Below are 19,021 nucleotides of genomic sequence, written 5' to 3'. Positions count from 1 at the left end.
CCTGCCAATGGGATTTCCCTGCAAACCAAGCTCAACATCGAGACCCAAATTCATGACACATGTCTTCTGGGAAGACCAGTAGTGTTAGCCTTCTACCTGCAGAAGCCCTGTTTTACTTCAGTTTTTACAAGACAGTCATGAAAATTTACTCACTGGAACACTAAATCTATTCGCCCACCTTTCCCACTGATGACTAAGACACCAATATTCTACTTGCCTGGGAAAGCTGAATTTAGTTTTAAAGTGTCTGCACTGCTATGCAACAGTTCCAGCTCCTAATGAGCCAAAGCTGAATGACTGATCTGCTGTCTTTGGTTTGTCTTGGATTTTAAGCTTATTGGGGCAGGGACCATGACTTACTCTGTTCTGACTCAGTACTCTGATGGCTCAGTAATATAAGGAACCTGAACTGCAATCTCAAACTGCTAGATGCCGTAGAGAAAGGAGAGCAGTAAGCCCTGAAAAATCTTTGAGACACTGAAGCTCTACAGACTTTTCAGCAGTTAAAAATACACATATTACTATGAAAAATCACTCAACAGTATGCCACCCAACATCAGATTTGTCATTTTCCTTCCATCAGCTCCATCAGACTGGATAATTTCCTCAGCTGACTTGAGAGGGTCATCATTAAGCTTGGAGGGGGAAAAAAAAAAAAGCATGAGGTCCCCAGCAAACAGCTGCAGCTACTTAAAAAAGTGAGCTAACCAAAGGAGACCAGAAGGGATTCCTAGATGTCAGCAGACAGGGAAATTCACCACCTGTTTTCACAAGGTTAGCAAGCTGACAGCTAGTCCACTAATAGATTATTAATACAAAAACAGTAGGGTCTTTGTATCAAAGACAAATTCCCCACCTGCTGGTAAATGTAAATCTGACGCTACCAGCGGCATGGGGGGGGAGGGGGTAGAGGAGGTTGGCTCTAGTTTTAAACCTACTTTAAGTGAACGTGATTTTGCACATAGTGTACTTTTAAGATCAGACTCAAGCCAGCTCTGTAGGCATAAGCTGACCTGTTCCATATGGGAAACCTAAGCAAAGTAACGTCCACAAACACTTTCATAAGATTCCACTGCTAACTGTGACACAGGCATGCAGAGCCCAGCCAGCAGGCCTTAGACCAAAGTGTTGCATTATACTGAGCAAGAGACAATCACTACCAGTAGCAAAGATTTCAATTACTTGCATTATCCACTGCAGAAAAGTTACCAAGTCACACGGTATAATCGTGGATGACACAATTTCTCTGCCTTCCAATACTCATCATATGGCTGAATGCTTCAGTGTAAGTGCTGTTTACACTGGGATCAGTTCTGGTTACAAACAGATTCTAAATCACCGGACAATGTCTTTACTCCACTGTTCCCGGTCATCTGCACCCAGACAATGTCTTGCAATCACTGTGATAGTTTGTAGGAAAGATGTTGCAATATATGGTATTATAAAACCTAACCCTCCAGTCCCAAAGAGCCTATATTAGAGCTCAATTGGAGCAGTTCACCTCCAAGCAACTTATAAAGTGAAGCAGGACCAAACCCCCTTTATAAAATCACCTAAATTCAATCACCATTTTAAGAGGAGTTATTCCACCCCATTGTAACATATCAAAAGATTCTTATACAAGTCTGTAAGAAAATCACAGGCTGTGATTTTCTTGTAGAAACAGAAACTTTTAAACACACATCACATCTTCTTGTAGTTCCCACAAATTTGATTAGCACTGCGATCACATGCACCAAGTCGCAATACCACTCACTCAAATTTGGTCTGGCCAGCTCTCCGTCATGCCATCCACTCACGGGGTTTCAGAGCCACTCACTCAGAGTTGGCCCAGCTGCCCCTCTGTCATGACGGGAGGTGGCCAGGCCAACTGAGTGAATGGCACTGCACCTGGCACACTCAAATTTGGCCCTGCACCAAAGCCACAGCTTTAGCAAACCGTGGCAACAACTTTTGAACCAAAAAAATCATGACTTTCTTACAGCCTTACTCATAAATCAGTTATAAAACCTGGTAAGTGCCATAAAATTAATCCTACAGGTATGAACATGGGTAAAAAGTGAAATCACTTTACAGTAATCATACAAAGAAACCTACAACTATCACCAGAATGAACATTCTTCTTCATATCTTTATTATTGGTTATGCTCTAGGAAATCTTCAGGTTACAAATTTGAGCACTGCAATTTTATAAGATGAATTATCTTGCTACTGGTTTTAAAGCCATTTTATGCCTGATCACCATCCCTCGCCTGCTTACGAAATGGAAAGCCTTTTGCAGCTAGCTATGGGAGCTAATGCTGCATATTCTCTCTCACCTGGTCCTGCTCAGCTTGGGGTGGGGGCAGAGGGGCAAAATTTAAGTCTCAGAAACCATCATCATTGCTCTTGCAGAAGCCAGAAGGTATTTATCATCACCCCCACCCTCAAAAAAATTAACAGTGTAGAGATGGATTTAGATTTCTGGATCCCACATAAATAAAATCTAGGAGTCTCACGTAAGTAACATACCCAGGCTCCCAGCTGGAAGAGGTCATATTACTCAATACAGTCACCTCCACCTCTGCTACTAATGGCAACATAGCAAGAATCTATTATAGCTTCATAGCTGGAGATGCTGCTGCTAGAGAAGCCAGAGAGACTTCCTCTTCGGAGATTGGAGGTTTGAAGTCAGGAGTGCAGTTTAGATAGCACAACACTACCATTCCCTGCAAATTAAGTCTTTTAAAAGAGCTGAACAGGATTTCATTCTCCTATCCTTCCTGGGGTCTGCCACATCAATGTGGACTTTCCTCATGTATCCCATTTCCAACCCCCATCCTCCCAACTGTTTTTCATCCTGTCAGCCCATCAGCCTTTTAGTCAGAGACTGACCTCCCTGTGGAGCCCACCAATACCAATCAAACAGAAATCATTCTGTTCTCCATAAGCTTTCATTGTACTCCTGACCCAGGACTCCAACCCAGCTCAGTATTGCAGGCCAAGAGACCAGTCTTGAAGAAGGGCTTTACAGCTGAGTTTTATATATTAACACTGCTGCTTTCACATAGCCCGCTCCCTTGCTTCAAACTGCTTAACGTCTAAACCCATTAACACACTGTACAGCTAGTAAACATACCCGGCATCGCAAGGCAATCCGTACAGAAGCGTAAGGGACTGAACAGGAGATGCCTGAAAACCAATAAAGAGTCATCAGAGATAAACTCAGTCAATTACTGGTCTACAAGCTAATATCTTGAGATTAACGTGTGGCTCTACCTCCACTGGGACTCCAGGATTTACCTAAATAGCTCTGCTCATCACAAACAGGCCAGCCTTCGTTACTATTTTAAGCCGGCACCCTGCCCTACTTCCTGCAGACTCAATTCCTAAGCAAGCAGCCTTCCTTCATTTTCTAGCCATAAAACCAGTTAAACACTGAAAATGATATTACAGCTAGGAGTGGTAGATTCGAGTCCTGTCTTTTTTGTTTTATTAAATGAAAAATGCTAAGCATTTTAATTTCATCAAGATACCTGGCTGATTTGAACTCATTTGTTCTGACTGCTAGAGAATTGGGCTTCTGAGCAGCAGGTTCAGACCTTAATATGAAGAACAGAGTTTTAACCTTTCACAGAAGAATATCCAGACAGTAGGAATAGAGAAAAATCACATTATATACAGAAGATTCACCCATTAACAGCAACTCTTGCCACTTACACATGGGATTCTCCCCCTCCTTTCCATGTTGTTGCACCATTCCGGCACTTCATATGTGGTTCTCCAAAGGAATACAAACGCACCTCAATATTTTATATTTTCACAAAGCCTCATCAATGATTTCTAATGATTTTATACCTTTGCTACCATATTGTAGGCTTTAGTAGCAGCCTAGACACCTCTGCTAAAATGCAGATAAATCAGAGGATAGCATGACGACGAGAGAGCAGTCATATTTTTAACTACCAAGACCCAGTTTAGAGCACTTGCTCAAGCCAGGTTCATATTATAAAGGTTGATAGACACATGAACTGGTGGTCCCACTTCTAATATGCAGGACTGAGCAGGAGACATTTAATCCCAGATGCACATTATAGTTTAATCTTTCACTCTTCCATAAGGTATTAGAGTGCCACGGTCTGCAATGTATTTGATTTCTGTTGCACTTTTGGATGTATCATCACATGATCTGATAGCGTTAGCATGAGTTTTGCAGCAGACAATTCAAGCCCAGGCTGCAAGCTGTCCCATCTCAAACCACATCAAATTAAGACCACCTGAGCTAAGAAGTGTCTTTGGGGCAGAAAAGATCAGTCATTAATTAAGGAATATTCAGTGAGATCTCCAGATTTCTATAGCCCTTAATGGTATAGCCATATCTATGCTCAAGATCTTGAGCCTTGTCCAGATGAGTACTTGTGCTGTGACACCACCTGGCTTTTAGGGATCCCACTGATGTGTCTTAAGTCAGCTGGTATTGGCACTTTTAGCGTGGTGCTCCAAAGATTTGAGAAAGCTCCCCTCGTCCCCCAAACAAGTTTGCACCCTTTGTCCTTACTTTTAACCACTACCTACAGCAGGCTTTCCCCCACCCCCCAAGTGTTTCATAAATTCATTCTCATTAGACAAGATAAACCAATTAAGTTGGTTTATCTTGTCTAATCTCACAAAAGAAAACATTAAATATTATGGCAGACCCTCACACATATATTTATGTCTTTTAATAAACATTTCCCTCATATTAAGGTCCATCTCTGTGCCTCCTTATAAGATTCCCATTCCCAGTGTATGCAGTTTTAGGCTAGTATTTGTTTGATATTTTTATCCATGTGGTGTGTTATGAAATAGCTGTACAGCATCTGTGAGTACCTCAGATAGGGGAGAAATATATTCAACTTCAAAATAAGAATACTGTATATTAACAAGGTATATATTTTAAAACCACAACTTTTTACGAAGTGCAAGGCCTCAGAACAGTTTTGACCTAGCATGGTAAAGCAGCGAATTTTCTAGCTCCATCTTGATTCGCTTTGACACAATCTGAAGGAACCCCTTCAAAGCCACAGAAAAGCAGAATATACCAAATTAGAATCAACCCTACAGCTCTCACTCAGTGGTAAAGCTCTCATTGAAATCATTGGGAGTTTTGCCCGAATATGGACTGCATAATCAGACCCCATCTTTCTAAAAATAACAGCTGCCCTATACTAAGAGTTGCCCATGCCACAACTGATATATGGGACATGGCCTGCACAAAAAGAGCAAGATGAACCATCTTTTGTGCATTTATATTCCACTCAAAAACTATGCCTCATCTGAGCTGAACAACCATACTGTTAACACATCACCTTGACCAGCACACAGTGTCTTCCATTCCCATAAATACTGAAATCTCCAAGTTTTGGCTACCTCTTATTAGGAGTCCTTCTTTCCTAGACTTGCTATTTACTCTCTTGGCTAACTCCTCAATGGCATGCTGCCATAGGTCTTGAGATCTAACTCATGTTTGGAAAATCCAAACCAAGAACTAGACTCCTGAAACGAGAAAGGAAACACTTTTATCTTGAGAACTGAACGTTCTTATGATAAATTTGTTGGGTGAATTGTCAGAGCAGCAGCTCAAGCACTAGCAAAGAAAAGCTGAGGGCTTGTAAACTCACCCCCTCTTATGCTGTTCCCTTAATACAAATAAGCTGCGTATGCAGCTATGAGACTGACAAAGTTTGAGTGTTTGTGAGAGAGGAGCACACAGGGAGTTCTGAAAGATGATAAACTCTATCTTAACCCGAAGAAACAATTCTTGTTTGTGGGAGATGTCTATCAATGTGGTCTCGACCAAAGCAGGAACTGCTAAATGCTAATCCCAGCATTAGCTATCATTCACAGCATGGCCTTAAGAAAGTCACTTTATTTCTTAAGGGCTTCAGTTTGCCCAGCTGTAAAACAGTGAATATGCTTCCTTATTTCACAGAAGGGTTGCAAATTAGTGGCTAGCCAGCAGCACTATATAAGTGTTAAGTATTACATTATAAAGCTATTACGCGGATTACTGAGAAACATGAAACGGTGGTTGTAGCCAAAAGAGAAAATACTAGATTTTAGCAATTCAGTTCCTCATAGCGATTAGTCAAGATCCCAACACACTGACATAACTTGGTGACTTTTTTTCAGGAAGAAGTAAAGATGAGGCTCTCGTTTCTTTGCCTTGATCTGGCCAAGTGTTAAAATAACAATATCAGGTTTTTTTAAGAATTCTTCATAAAGACAAATGTAAATATAGCTCAGTAGTCAGGCTGCTCTCTCCAGTCCACTCGAGTCATCAGGACATAACTTTTAGTTAAGATAAAAAAATCAGGATCCCCACTGCAGACAGCTACTCTCACTGTCACCACTACTTTCCAGACTATTTATTTTACACCCAAGGGTGATAGTTTATCCTTCATGTACAATGAAATAGAACCTTTACTGTACAACAGACATGTCTGAAGGCCTATTTTTACAAGTTACTTCTTTGTAGATCAATGCCCTATTTACCCAGAGGAGGAGAGGTGTACAGCATTATTCCCTGACAACATGCTTCACCTCTGTCCTGCATGATCCACCAATAGGCGTGAGAAGGGAGGTCAGCCCCCATGGTCCACCCAATTCTTAACGACAGGTTTCAGAGTAGCAGCCGTGTTAGTCTGTATCAGCAAAAAGAAAAGGAGTACTTGTGGCACCTTAGAGACTAACAAATTTATTTGAGCATAAGCTTTCGTGGGCTATAGCCCACTTCATCAGAGGCATAGAATGGAACATAGAGTAAGAAGATATATATACATACAGAGAACATGAAAAGGTGGAAGTTGGTCTGGCAACTTCATGTTCTCTGTATGTATATATATCTTCTTACTCTATGTTCCATTCTATGCCTCTGATGGAGTGGGCTGCAGACCCACTTCTTTTTACCAATTCTTAACCTCACTGCTGAGACTGCTAATAAGGGGACTGAATAGAAATTTCATTTGCAGTCCCATTTCAGAGGGTTTACATCTAACTAAAGTATCACATTCCACCATTATGAAATGCAACAAAACTTCAGAGGCTTTTGATCTATGCCAGGCCTTTTTAGTAAAAAAAAAAAATATGCAAAACTATACCTATCTTAATAGCTGAGTGATTTTGCTTCAAGTAATGTCTTGACAGCTTCCACTGAGACCTACTTCTGGCCACGTCGAAACTATTAACAATGTTTGACGATTAAGATGTTTGGTTAAAACAGACATCACTTGGTTTTGTGCCGAGCTGCTTAATAGTGATATCTCATGAACCAGAAATACAAGGGGGTCTAACACAGGACTGAAAAACTGAGCTGCTTTAAAATAATAGGTATAAGTAGACAAACTTGAGGAACTACAGTGTTTCCACTTGCTTATGACTGAACATAATTAAGGCTAATGTTTTCACAGTCCTTTGGAAATGTAAGTTCTTAAGACAAACATTATTAAAATCTGTAACAGAACAGGAGAAACTTTTTCAGTGCAGGAATTGAACAAAATTAGCTCTCATTTCTCTTTAGGTTTAAAATGTGAATACATTTTACAACCTCTTTTTAATAAGTGCAATGCAACCACCTTTTAATATTTTTTTTTAAAAGATCGATGAAATTCCTCCCAAGGCATCCAAAGCCAGTCCAAATCACAGCACTCTAGCTATAGGGCAGCCTCCTTATGAGACTATCCCCCATGCTTCACTACATACTGTCAGCATGCATTTGTGTAGTGAATGATCATACGGTCTCCCTTTAAGCTCCAGTGAATAACTCACTACATGTGTGTGAGCTCCACCTGGCTGAGGACTAATTATCAAAGGCCATTCCCAAACTCTGGCTTTCTAGATATCGCACTGCTGTCTAGACCCAAAGATACTCTCTCTACTGAATGTATTCAATCTAGTGCATCCACAACGCACACATCGTTGTTAATAGGATTTCCCAGAAATGAGTCCAAAGGCTCAGCTACAATGTAAGCTAACATTGTGTTACTATACAAGAGAGCTGAATTGACATTACCCTCTCATTTCTAGCAGCAATATTAAACTAAAATCACAAAAAAGACCAAATGTTAAACATCTAACCAACTCATAGGAACCTCAGGGTCCTGGCTGTCACCCTGTTTCACTTTGTCTATGTATCAAGCAGCAGCTATTAACATCTGAACAGGTAAAAATTAATTTGGGCCCAGGTTAGAGTAGTAGGTAGAAGTGACAGTGTAAGCAGCTAAATGGTCAGCAGAGGCTCTATACATGTGAAATTTGACATATTTCTGTCCATATCTCAGTCCCTGTCACAGGATGGGTTCAGGGTAGCATGACTGAATATAACAATTTAAGATGCCCAAGTGAGCAGCTGTTGTAACGGTGCAATTGTATAGCAGGGACGGCTGCTGAGCAAAAATTTAAACAAATCAAACATATAAAATAGATGTTCTCCAATACGTGGGTATGAGAGATGGCATTAAATTAATTAGGGCAGCTAAATCTACATTGTACAAGCTTCCAACTAATCCAGGAACTTCTCGATTAACATTTTGCCCTCCTCTCTATTAACCGCTTCCAACATCATCAGCTCTTTTAAAATAGCATCGAGGAGGTGAGGTGCTCAGCCCAGGGCAGCATGCACCAAGCACAGCATGTCAAAGCAGAAGGACTTCAGGAAGACACTCAGCCGCAGGCACAAAACGAGGTGCCTTGCACATCAGGGGCTAGGGAGGGCAAGGGCAAATCTCCACCCTTCTTGGAGCCCAAAGCCCATCAGCACTGGCCAGGGCTCGTCTCCGTGAAGCTGAGTGCCCAGACTGGAAATGGGCAAGTGGGGTCGCCCACGTGCCCACACCGCCCCACCTGCGGGGGGGGGGGAGGGGGGGGGCGCAACCCTCAACTCCCTGACCTCGCCCCCCTCCTTTACCTGTGAAGAGCGAGCTCAACAGGAAAGCCAGCTCCCCACCCTGCACCGCTCACCCGCCTGCTCCCTGCAGGCAGGGCCCCCCCCCAGCCCCCGCGCGCACACTCGGGCCCCCCCCCCCCGCGCGCAGTAACCGCCCCCCCCCCCCGCCGCCGCCGCCTCTAACGGTGCCCAGCCCAACCGCCCCAGCCTCCCCCTACGGGCCCAGACCGCGGGAACCCCCAGGCCCCTCCCCTCGGCAGTCACAGCGCGGCAGCCCCGTCGCCACAGAACCGGGGGGGGGGCAGCCCCGCCCGCCCGCGCCCCGGCCCCGGCCCCTCACCCTTCACGATGCGCTCGGTCGTGGGCAGATTGTTGTGGCCGCGCCCGGTCATGGTGCCGCCTCCCCGCGTCGGCTCCCGGACCGCCCCTCCCCGCGCGGCCTCCCCCGGGGAGCTGGGACTCCGACGGCGGCTGAGCAGGCCCCGCTGCTGGCGGCGCCGCAGGGATCCGGATCCGCTCGGTGTCCGGGCAGCGGCGGCTCCTCCCGAGCTCTTCTTCTCCCCACCCCGTCCCCGAGCCTACGCCGTTAGCGCGCAGGCGCCGCCCTGCCTCCGCCTCCCGAGCAGAGAGCGCGCAGGCGCCAACCCCCTCATGTCCTCTCGTGCGCAGGCGCCACCTCCCGTCCCTGTGCTCCTCTGCGCGCATGCCCCCCACTGGTGTTCCGCCCCAGTTCCCCACCCCCACCCCGCCCGGCCCGTGCCGTGCCCGGCGCACGCGCACGGCCCCGCCCGCGCTGACGCTCTCCCGCAGGCGCCTTTCGGAACGGCCCGCCTCGGAGGGCACGTGACCAAGCTGCGGGGAACCCTTTCCTCCCCACCCCCCCCCATCTTGCCTGACCAGTGTTGCTAGGTGACGAGGGTCCGGCCCTGCTTGCGGCCTGCGGCGGGATCCAGGCGGCCTGAGCCCAGGGCTAAGGGTCGCCTCCCGGAGCCTGCCTCAGCTCCTGGACCGCAGAGCTCGTGCCCCCTCCGGGAGGAGACCCAGGGTCGCCCTCGCTGCCCCCTTGGGAAGAGGGGGCTGGTGCTGCTCGCTCTGAGGGCAGAGCTGCAGGGGCCCCCTCCACCCAGCATCCTCTTCTCACAGAAGGGACCGCCTGAGGGGAAAGGCCTCCTGCCCAACGGCGGCAGAGGCCCAAAGCGTGGCCCAGACCCCAGGATTCTGCATCCTGCAGGAAAGCATGGCAGGGGCGTGAGAGGACACTCCCTCTCCTCCCCTCCCCAGCTTTGTGCAGTAGTTTTCCTTTGATGACATGTGTAGGGATGGCGATGCACAGAGGACACTGCCTCCACCACTCTGCCCAACTGCCCACCTACATGCTAATGCACATTGCCTCGCCGCCCCCTTGAAATAACAGGCTGCAGGGCACTCAGCCATCAGCCCTAGCCCCAGGGCTCAAGCTAGCCCTTCAAAAGGCAAAAGGAGACATCACGCACTCAGAACACAGGGCTCCATTAACGCACACTCTTCAAAGGGTATGCATTTAACAAAACAAGAATATTAGGCTCACCTTTAAACAGGAAAAAAGGGAATTGCAAGTACTCCTATACAGGCAGAGTAATTGAATGAGACTGACAAATTTAGAGATTAAGGATAGGCAGCAGTGACTGAAACCAGAAGCGTGAGAATTATTGGTAAACAGGTACCCATCTTTAGAGAAAACAGTTTAAATGAGCCATTTTTAAAATTGGGGAAAAGTCATTTTAAATTAGCAGAGAAGAGGGGTTAACTGTAGCAAAAATTGCAAACGTTTCTGGGATTTCAACTGAGCCAGTAGTCTGAGGTACAGAGTTGCTGACAGAAATAAATAAATAGATAGAGGTACTTGTGTAGCCATGATTTTAAAACAGTCAAGAAGCTCTGATCTATGCCCAACATAGCCAAGTTAATCCTGAAGAAACCTTACTGATCAACGATCTGGATGAGCATGCTTGATTTCTCAACTCAAACACTGCATTAGGAGGACAGCAGTAAGTCACATTTGTCCAAAATTTATTGTTCAGTGTTATGTATTGTAAGCGCAGCCAGGATGGTTCAAGGTTTGTTTGTTTAAACTTGGTGGGAAACTGTTGTTTTTGAAAGCAATAAAAAAAAAATTTATTTAAACAAAAGTGGTTACAACCGGGCTACTGCAGTTTTGGGTTAAGCGTACAAGAGCCTGGAACCTGATATTGAGTCAAAACTGACTATGCTCATTTTAAAAAAATAAATAAAGCAGCCAGAATGACACAGGCACCTCTGGCCCAGACTCGCTTCATGTGAACTAGAGTGAGATCCACAAGGCATCCCCAAGCCCCTCTAGGGGACTCTAAAGTCGTAACAGGCAATTGGCTTGCTGCATGCACAAAGACAGCATTTTGAATGGACATATCGTTTTAAGAAGGTGAACACATACAAAGTCAAAGTGTGAGAAAGGGGCACCACAAACCAAAGTATCCAACCGATCAAATGATGCGTGAGTGGGCATCAATGCCATCTTCTGTTTAAAATGCAGCACTGCACTTAAAGCCAGCATCCGCCCAAGCTGGGTAAATCAGAAGTTATAGATGGAAAAGTCATATTACATCATCCAATGCAGCCCAGCCTTCTAATGTAGGATCGCTCCCTCCAGGCCACCCCTACCTCCCGCGCCCCCCAGTCTAGTTTTAAACATCTGAAGTAATGAAGCTTCAGTCTCTTCCCAAGGGAGACTATTCTGCAACCTGAACAGATCTCACCGCAGGGAAGTTCTTTAATATTCAGGCTATATACTGCCTTTAAATCAGAATTCAATACTGCACAGAGCACACTTGCCATTCTCTTTCATTACAGAATAGATTTTAATTTATGGAATTTTACAAATAAAAACTTTACAGTTCACAAGACATAAGTTATGTTCTTTGTTTCAAGAAGTGTTTCAACAAGTATTTCTTATAACACCTGAGATATTAAAATACTGAGATGGAACTTGAGTTTCTAATCAGATGTGTAAAGGGAAATATAAATAAAAACACTCACAAGCTCAACTTAATGTCAATTTCCTTTCTCAGCCATCCCTCCGGCCCCTCTCACACACACCTTCCCTCCCTCAGGTTTCTACCATCCTGCACAAACAAGAGAGAGGAGCCTCTTCCAGGCACCCCTTTGAAATAACACATTGATTACCTGCCTCCCCCAGCTACACGTGTACTTAGAGAATGTTTCGTAGGTAACTCTCCCCAATTTCCAGCCTGCAAATTTCCTGATGTAGTCAGCTCCCAAGAACACCTTGAAGGGAAACTAGAGAAAAGACTAAGGATTGCTCTGTCACGTTCAAGGGCTCGGAACAGCCCAGAGGAAATTACACATCGGTTCTTATAGTTTCCTACCACCTGGAGCACAGCTTAGTTTCTAGTTGGTTTGTTAGTAAGTACAGTTTGGGGGTGGGGGTGGGGATGTTGTTCCAGGAGATGGGCCGATTTGCCAAATGCTGACAGTGCAGTGCCTCCTCTCCGTGTACCATTGAACCATCCTTGCCAGAGATAGCTCTGGAACTATGAAAAAGCTAAGCCATTTTCTTCTCCCTTTTGGAATGCACTAGATGTCATGTGCTTTCCAAAAAACTTCCTCGAGAGAGAATAGGCAAGCCAGACCTTTCCCCTTAAGACAGGGGTTAAATCTCTCACTCTCAAACATTACGTAACTCAGCTAGAGGGCTGCAGCTCTCCTACCAGTGGAAGTGCATGCTTTTTGACCGCAGGCAGTGTCCCTCTCTAGTACTGTTCCCAGAAGCTTGCCTCCTCACTGTTACAATGAGAACTTCTCCTGGTCAGCTGCTGATGACAGATGCTGGCCTGACCAAAAAATTTCCCGTGTGACTCACACAAAAGAGTGCCATCCTATTCCATTCACCTCTCAACTGGGCAGCAGGAATCCCACAATGATGGTTATCCTGTGGGAAAGGAGATGGGTCTACTGCTTTCCAGAGGCCCCTATTCTAGTTCTTTTATAAACATGTCAAGGAAGGGTTTGGTGAAATGGAGTTGGCAAAGTTGGGCCAACCCGTATCAAGCATTCATTGGTAAAAGATGGTCTCAACTAAGTAGGGTTTAGGCCTGGGCCATAAACAGCAAGAATGGCGTGAAGAAAAGTCTTTCTCCTGGCAATGGAGGAAGACAGTATGCCAGCTACCTAAGATACAGGCAGTGAACGTGAGATACCGCTGACAAGGCTGTGGTCCCTTGCCCAAGTTGACAGAGCTGCTCTGAAATGGTTTTGATCCTTTTCTAAAATAGGGCAGCCCAGTAGGCTACTATGGATAATTGGTCATGTAAACAAAAGGCTGTATTGCACAGATTACTACAGGGTTCTACACTGTACCCTCTCCTGTTCAAGATGTTTACAAGGACTCTGGGAGTGCTACAAAGGAGACAGGGACTATGGTTTCTGCCGTACGTAAATGACACCCAGCTCTCTCTCTCCATTAGGGCCAATCGTGGACGGATGACTGACAGCTACAGGAGATTGGGGTTTGATATCCAGTCTTCATTGAGCACGTTAAAAGGAAATAGTTAGGCATTAGAAGGCAGAGGTCCGGCAGTCAAACCAAGTCATGATCCTGTTGGAGGTGCTGTGCCTGCCACAGCACATGCTGTTGTCCCAGGTGGTTTTGGTTCTGACATCTATTCCTTTGGAGTCACTCCGATCTCAGCCTGCCCTTACTGAAGGGAGGCAGGCAGTGGGCCTGGGTGTAGCTGCCCAGCTCACATTTACCAAAGAGGGGCCTAAACCCTTGAGGTGTAGGGTGTGAAAGCATTGGGTATGATAAGTGAACAGGCCTTTCACCTTTCTTCTGAAGGGTTGCAGGGGGAAACCATCAGGAATAGCTTCTGCTCAGCCTCTGCCACGAGGACAGCACAACAAGGCAACACAACTTTGTGTGTCAACGGACAAGTTACGAGACAAGGGACTGGACAACAATTGTTCCCTTACCAGGGAGCCGATCAGGCAGACCGAATGATCATGAGAGAGAGAGACTGGCAGCAACAAACTCGACACTCCCCACAGAAATAAGAATAATCACCATCCCTAGCTCTTATCTCGTGTTTTTCATCAGTAGATCTCACAGCACTTTACGATAGAGGTCAGCATCATTATCCCCATTTTCCAGATGGGGAAACTGAGGCACAGAAGGGGGCGGGGGAGTGACTAGCCAGAGGTCACCCAGCAAGCTAGTAGCAGAGGCAGGAACTTCTGTTAGTCAGCAGCCACAAATTCACAACCATGGGAGGCAGAATCTGGAACAACCCAAGGGTGAGGGGAACCTCATTCCCTGCCCAAGCTGAAGGGGCCAACATTAACAATAAGTCAGTTCATCTAGTGAATCGAAGGAAAGCTAGCCCAGAAGCAGAGCTCTGAAATGCCTTTAACTCCCTTCCCAACTCCTGCTGCTACCCAGAGCTGGGTTCCAGTTCCAGACTGTGTTCCTGGGACCCTGTGCCGTGAAGAAAAAGTACAGTATTTAAAAAAACAACAACAACCTTGCAACTCAGCAGTGTCAGTGTTTAAAACCAGATGTCCAATTCCAAGTGAACCTGGTCACAGTGTAAGGATCGCTCTCGCAGGAAAGCCTGAGAAACTGGCACCAGGACTTGTGCTCCACACCGCCCCGGTCTGAATGCAGCTGCCATGCCCTTCCCTTGCAATGGTGAGATCCTGCAGCATCTTCGCTTCACGGCACAGCTCCCTCCGCTCTCAAAGTGTCCCGAGTTAGGATGGAAGGACTCCTGGGAGAGGCCGCGGCGTTTGGCTGTTCTACCTCCTGGAAGCCACCCAGGAGTGTCCAATAGTGTCATTCTGACCAGCAGATGCAACTGTATAGTTCATTAAACCCCTACAGGAGCAGCATAACTTTCCCGCCGAAGCCAGTCTGACTGCACATCAAAGACTTCTCCTGCCCTGGTATCTTCAGTGCTGCCTCTGCAGCCAGTGGGAGGAGACCAGAGCAGCAACAGCTGTGACTAGTTTTCAAGCGCAGGGGGGGGGGCAGGGAAACCAAGGCTGCCTGCCCAGTTCAGTACCCACTACCTGTGCCAGGAAAGGATCGATTCCAGCACAGCAGCAGGATACGTTCTTGCTCATCCCTCTCCCTGTGCAACCTTCCCAGACCTCTTCATCTCTCTTTCACACGCCGCACCTTTCCTCCAGCCCAGCACACTCTGCAGAGACATTGGCACGTGAAGCTTTTGGAGGAAGGAGACCCTTTCTCGAACAGGTCTCTTGACTGCATATTTAGGTCCAAAAGGCAAGCATGCTCCCCATGCTCAAGAGAAACACCAGATACCTGCACAATCGGAGCGTTGGAGGCTACAGTTAACACGGGTAAATACTGGGGCTGTCCTGGGACCCATGGCTGTTCCCCTGCCTCGCATTTCCATTGCCCGTGGAGGGACTGAGTACGAGGGATGGACAGGCACAAGCCTCAAGCACAGCGTCTGCCTTGGTAAAGTAGCCTCACCTCCAGCGCTGACCCCACATCCATCCCCCATCCGCAGCCACCCGAAGAGGATGGGAAGAAGTCATGTCCATGGTTGGAGCTCTCCGAAGGGGTTGATGTAGCCAGAAAGGAGCCAGTGAGCCTGTTCTCCTGATCCTCACACATGTCCTTTCCAGGAGTCCCTTTGACGCAAGGAGAGTAGAGGAAGGGATGCTACACTGGAAATAGGTCCTTGGGTCACTTTAGATCTAGGGCAAGGAGCTTCATCAGCCCCCCTGAAATAAACAATACAAAGTCTATGGAACAGTTTTAATAGAAATGCCTCTTTTCTGTAGTGCTTTTGCAATGCTGATGTCTCATACAGGTGCTGTCAGTCCGTATGCTTGCAGGTGGGAAAGCCCAATCAAACCAGGCCCGTCCCTACCCTATCTGGATCTGGCCTGAGAACATGGTGAGCAGCAGCATGATAATGAATCCCGTCAGCAGCCCTGCGTTCTGGATAGCGAAGGCAATCAAGGCACTGCCATTCCGCTCGTCCTCCTGGCTCACTTCATTCATCTCAGGGAACTGAGAAAAGAATTGGAATGTTTCAGTCGTGGAAATTCTCCGCCCTCCAATCTCTGTGAATTTGCACATGCAGATCCCAGCGCTGTATACCCCCATCTATTATTAGGCATTAATTTATATAAAGCTGTTCACAATCAAGGCCAAGTGTTCTTGACCCTGACCCTGTCCAATCCTGCTAGGCTAAAATCTGATAAATTTACAGCTCAAAGTGGTCTGGCTATAGGTTAGCTACACACCCTACATTTGGTGGGCACGAGGGAATAACCATCCCTCTGTATGCTCTATTTTCCCCCATTCTCCCCTCCGTGCCCAGGGTTGCAGATACTTCTGACTTACACAGGTCCAGTCAATACCCCTCCTCAAAATCACCCAGAGGCCTCACTGTGAAAAGCCAGGAGGGAACCCTACTGTACTGCACGTGATGTTACAGAGCATTGCCGTTAGGCAAGTCCTCTTAGCTCCCAGAGCCCTGTATCGTCAAAGCTTTCCTGTACAAAAAATAATACTGACAGAGGCTCATCAGCGCTCATTGGCCAGTGGTCACTGCAGAAAAAACCCCTGCAATGCTCCGATCCCCTATCCAGCAGCTACTGTTGGTTTGGGATTTACCATATCAGCCAGTGCAATGTAGAGGAACATCCCACCAGCTAGAGCAAAGATCCAGTTGGCAGAGAAGTGGCTGCCTGCCACGATCCCAAAGGCCAGCCCTAGGTAGCAGCAGCAGGCCGAGATGAAGTTGAAGAAGAGCGCCTGCTGGATTGTCATTCCGGCATTTAGCAGGATGACAAAGTCACCTGCAAAAGGGAGGATCACGTAAGGAGAGGAGGAGACAGACAGCTACACATGACCATCTATGGGATGGATGCATCAGCTGCCCAAATGCAGCATCCCACTGGAGAACAGCACTCAGCAATCAGGCCCCCTGTTCACTGAGGTGCTTAAGCATATGCTTAACTCTAGGCATGTGAGTAGCCCCACTGAAGTCAAAGTCAATGGGACTATTCAAATGCTTCAATGCTCAATCCTCTTGCTGAATCAAGGCCTTACATAATAAAATAAATAATAATAATGCCTTGCTCTTATAGAACATCTCTATCCATAGACCTCAAAGTGCTTTTAAACAGAGAGTAGGGTATCATCATCCTGATTTACACCTGGGGAAACAGAAGTAAAGAGAGGGGAAGTGACTGGTCTAAGGTCACATCGTGAGCTGGCAGTAAAGGCAGGAATAGAACCAAGGTCCTCCTAACCCTCAGAGCAGTGCCCTACACTGCTCAAGAAGCAGTCTTGTGTCAAGCCACAAATCAATGCAGTTAACTGCAAGAATGAGGCCACCCTAGCCCAAGGGAACCAAAACTTTGCAACACTGACAGAATCGCTGATTCGCCAGGTGCCTGAGGTCCACATCTACTTCCATGTGTCACTCTCTACATTCAAACACAAACACATAACAGGCGTTTTACCAGCTGTCTCTCAATCTAAATTTAATCACAAACACCCCTGGTTTTCAGAACAGATTACACCATGTGATTCCACAGTTTTCCTACCCTGGCTAGCACGGTTTCACATACCGTCCTCCACCATATGCACACGCGTCTCTTTAAATGACTGAGAAGTTGGTACATTTTGTTGACGGTTGAAAGACAATGGTGAAATAGGTTCAAGTTAAACAAGTGCTTTCATGCGTTCCTTAAGGACTTAAGCACTTAAGCACATGCTTAAATATTTGGCTGGATGGGGAGCAAACGCAGTTAAGGTGCACAGCTGAAGAGCCACGTACCCAGCTCGTGGGGGAACTCCTCGCAGAAAATGGCCACGGAGGTGCTGATCCCTTGGAAGACAGACACGGTGAAGGAGGCACCGATGGCCAGGCCATCGATGAAGTTGTGGAGCCCGTCACTCAGGGTGATCATCCAGGCCAGCGTGCCAATGTCAGAGTATCGCACCCCCTTCAGCCAGTAGCACGCACTTTGGGAAGCCTGCAGGTCCTGCAAGGGAGCACCCCAAGTCACACGTGAACCCCACTGGCTGGGTCTCCAACCCACGCCCGACTGCGGACAACTCCACTTGTCTTACTGCGCTGCCCAGTGTCATGCCCATCTCTGCAGACTAAGCCAACGCCTCCAAACAGCTGTAACTGGTAACCCCAGGGGAGATAGGCACTAACCTGGACAGACAGAGAGCCCACAATGACTTTCTCATCCACAGATGGGTTCTTGCACTCTAGCTCACTGGTTCTGTGAGGGATCATGTGATCCATGTCCCCATTCTGCAGCTTTTCAGTGACGCCTTCCTCCTGGTCCTTCTTGGAGGGGAGGGTCTCAGGGCTGTAGTGGCTGTGCCCGTGATGGTGCTGGAAGGATACACAGATTTACAGGCTTTAGCCACATGCAGCATGGATGCATGCAGTCACTTGTACATTTCTGGCTCATAAACGCCTGGGGCATGCTGATTATTTTATCTTGCCCACAAGCTAGAACAGGAAACCTCACAGACACGGCAATGCTGAAGCTGACTAAAACCACTAGGAAACTAGAGTCTCTTTGATTATTGAAGCCCAACATTGTGATTGTACATTTTCATAGCATCTTTCATCCCAGAGCACTTCCACCTCTGCTAACTGACTGTACAAACACACACGAGTCACTATAACTACTTCTGGGATGGCATGTGACAGCTGTTGGGGTGGATCAGGAGAAGGAAGAAACATACAGCATCATGCCCAAGTGCCTCTTACTTCCCCCTTTTCTGTCAAAAATATCATCCTCCCCCAAATGTAAAAAGGAACCACTGTTTGTTGTACAAAGATTAAGCTTTTCTATTCACACTCAGGATTTAAGAGTCAGTAAAGCAGGTGGCCTTTCCAGAGTGCACCAGTCAAGGGCATGCAGCAGATTTAGATTCCACTCCAAACTGAAAAACAGGGTGAAAAAAATGGATTTTTGAAAATTGCATCAGAGTAAACCCATTGGGAAGCACCTTTCTGGCAGCAGTACCGTCTGGGAATGCCTAACCCGCTCCTATGGGACTAACTCAACCTC

The 19,021-nt window shown here is 46.7% G+C and overlaps 2 protein-coding genes across 12 annotated transcripts in view; both read right to left on the bottom strand.

The window, feature by feature from the left end:
- The window catches only part of PPP3CC (protein phosphatase 3 catalytic subunit gamma), a 53,182-nt gene extending 43,684 nt beyond the window's left edge, over positions 1-9,498 (bottom strand). For all 3 annotated transcript variants that reach the window (XM_073325349.1, XM_073325351.1, XM_073325350.1), the window contains exon 1: positions 9,243-9,498. In XM_073325349.1, coding sequence (XP_073181450.1) covers positions 9,243-9,294 — 52 coding nt within the window. In that variant the 5' untranslated portion in view covers positions 9,295-9,498. The remainder of the gene's footprint in view (positions 1-9,242) is intronic.
- Positions 9,499-12,352: 2,854 nt separating this feature from the next.
- Positions 12,353-19,021, bottom strand: part of SLC39A14 (solute carrier family 39 member 14) — a 28,081-nt gene continuing 21,412 nt past the window's right edge. For all 9 annotated transcript variants that reach the window (XM_073325358.1, XM_073325361.1, XM_073325359.1 and 6 more), the window contains 4 exons: positions 18,148-18,333; positions 17,761-17,968; positions 16,590-16,774; positions 12,353-15,980 (listed from right to left, as the gene is read on the bottom strand). In XM_073325358.1, coding sequence (XP_073181459.1) covers positions 15,834-15,980; positions 16,590-16,774; positions 17,761-17,968; positions 18,148-18,333 — 726 coding nt within the window. In that variant the 3' untranslated portion in view covers positions 12,353-15,833. The remainder of the gene's footprint in view (positions 15,981-16,589; positions 16,775-17,760; positions 17,969-18,147; positions 18,334-19,021) is intronic.

This window comes from Lepidochelys kempii, chromosome 26 (genome assembly GCF_965140265.1).
Source record: "Lepidochelys kempii isolate rLepKem1 chromosome 26, rLepKem1.hap2, whole genome shotgun sequence".
Lineage (NCBI taxonomy): Eukaryota > Metazoa > Chordata > Testudines > Cheloniidae > Lepidochelys > Lepidochelys kempii.
Note: the sequence above shows the minus strand (reverse complement) of the source record. Positions and strands in the feature narration are given on the sequence as shown.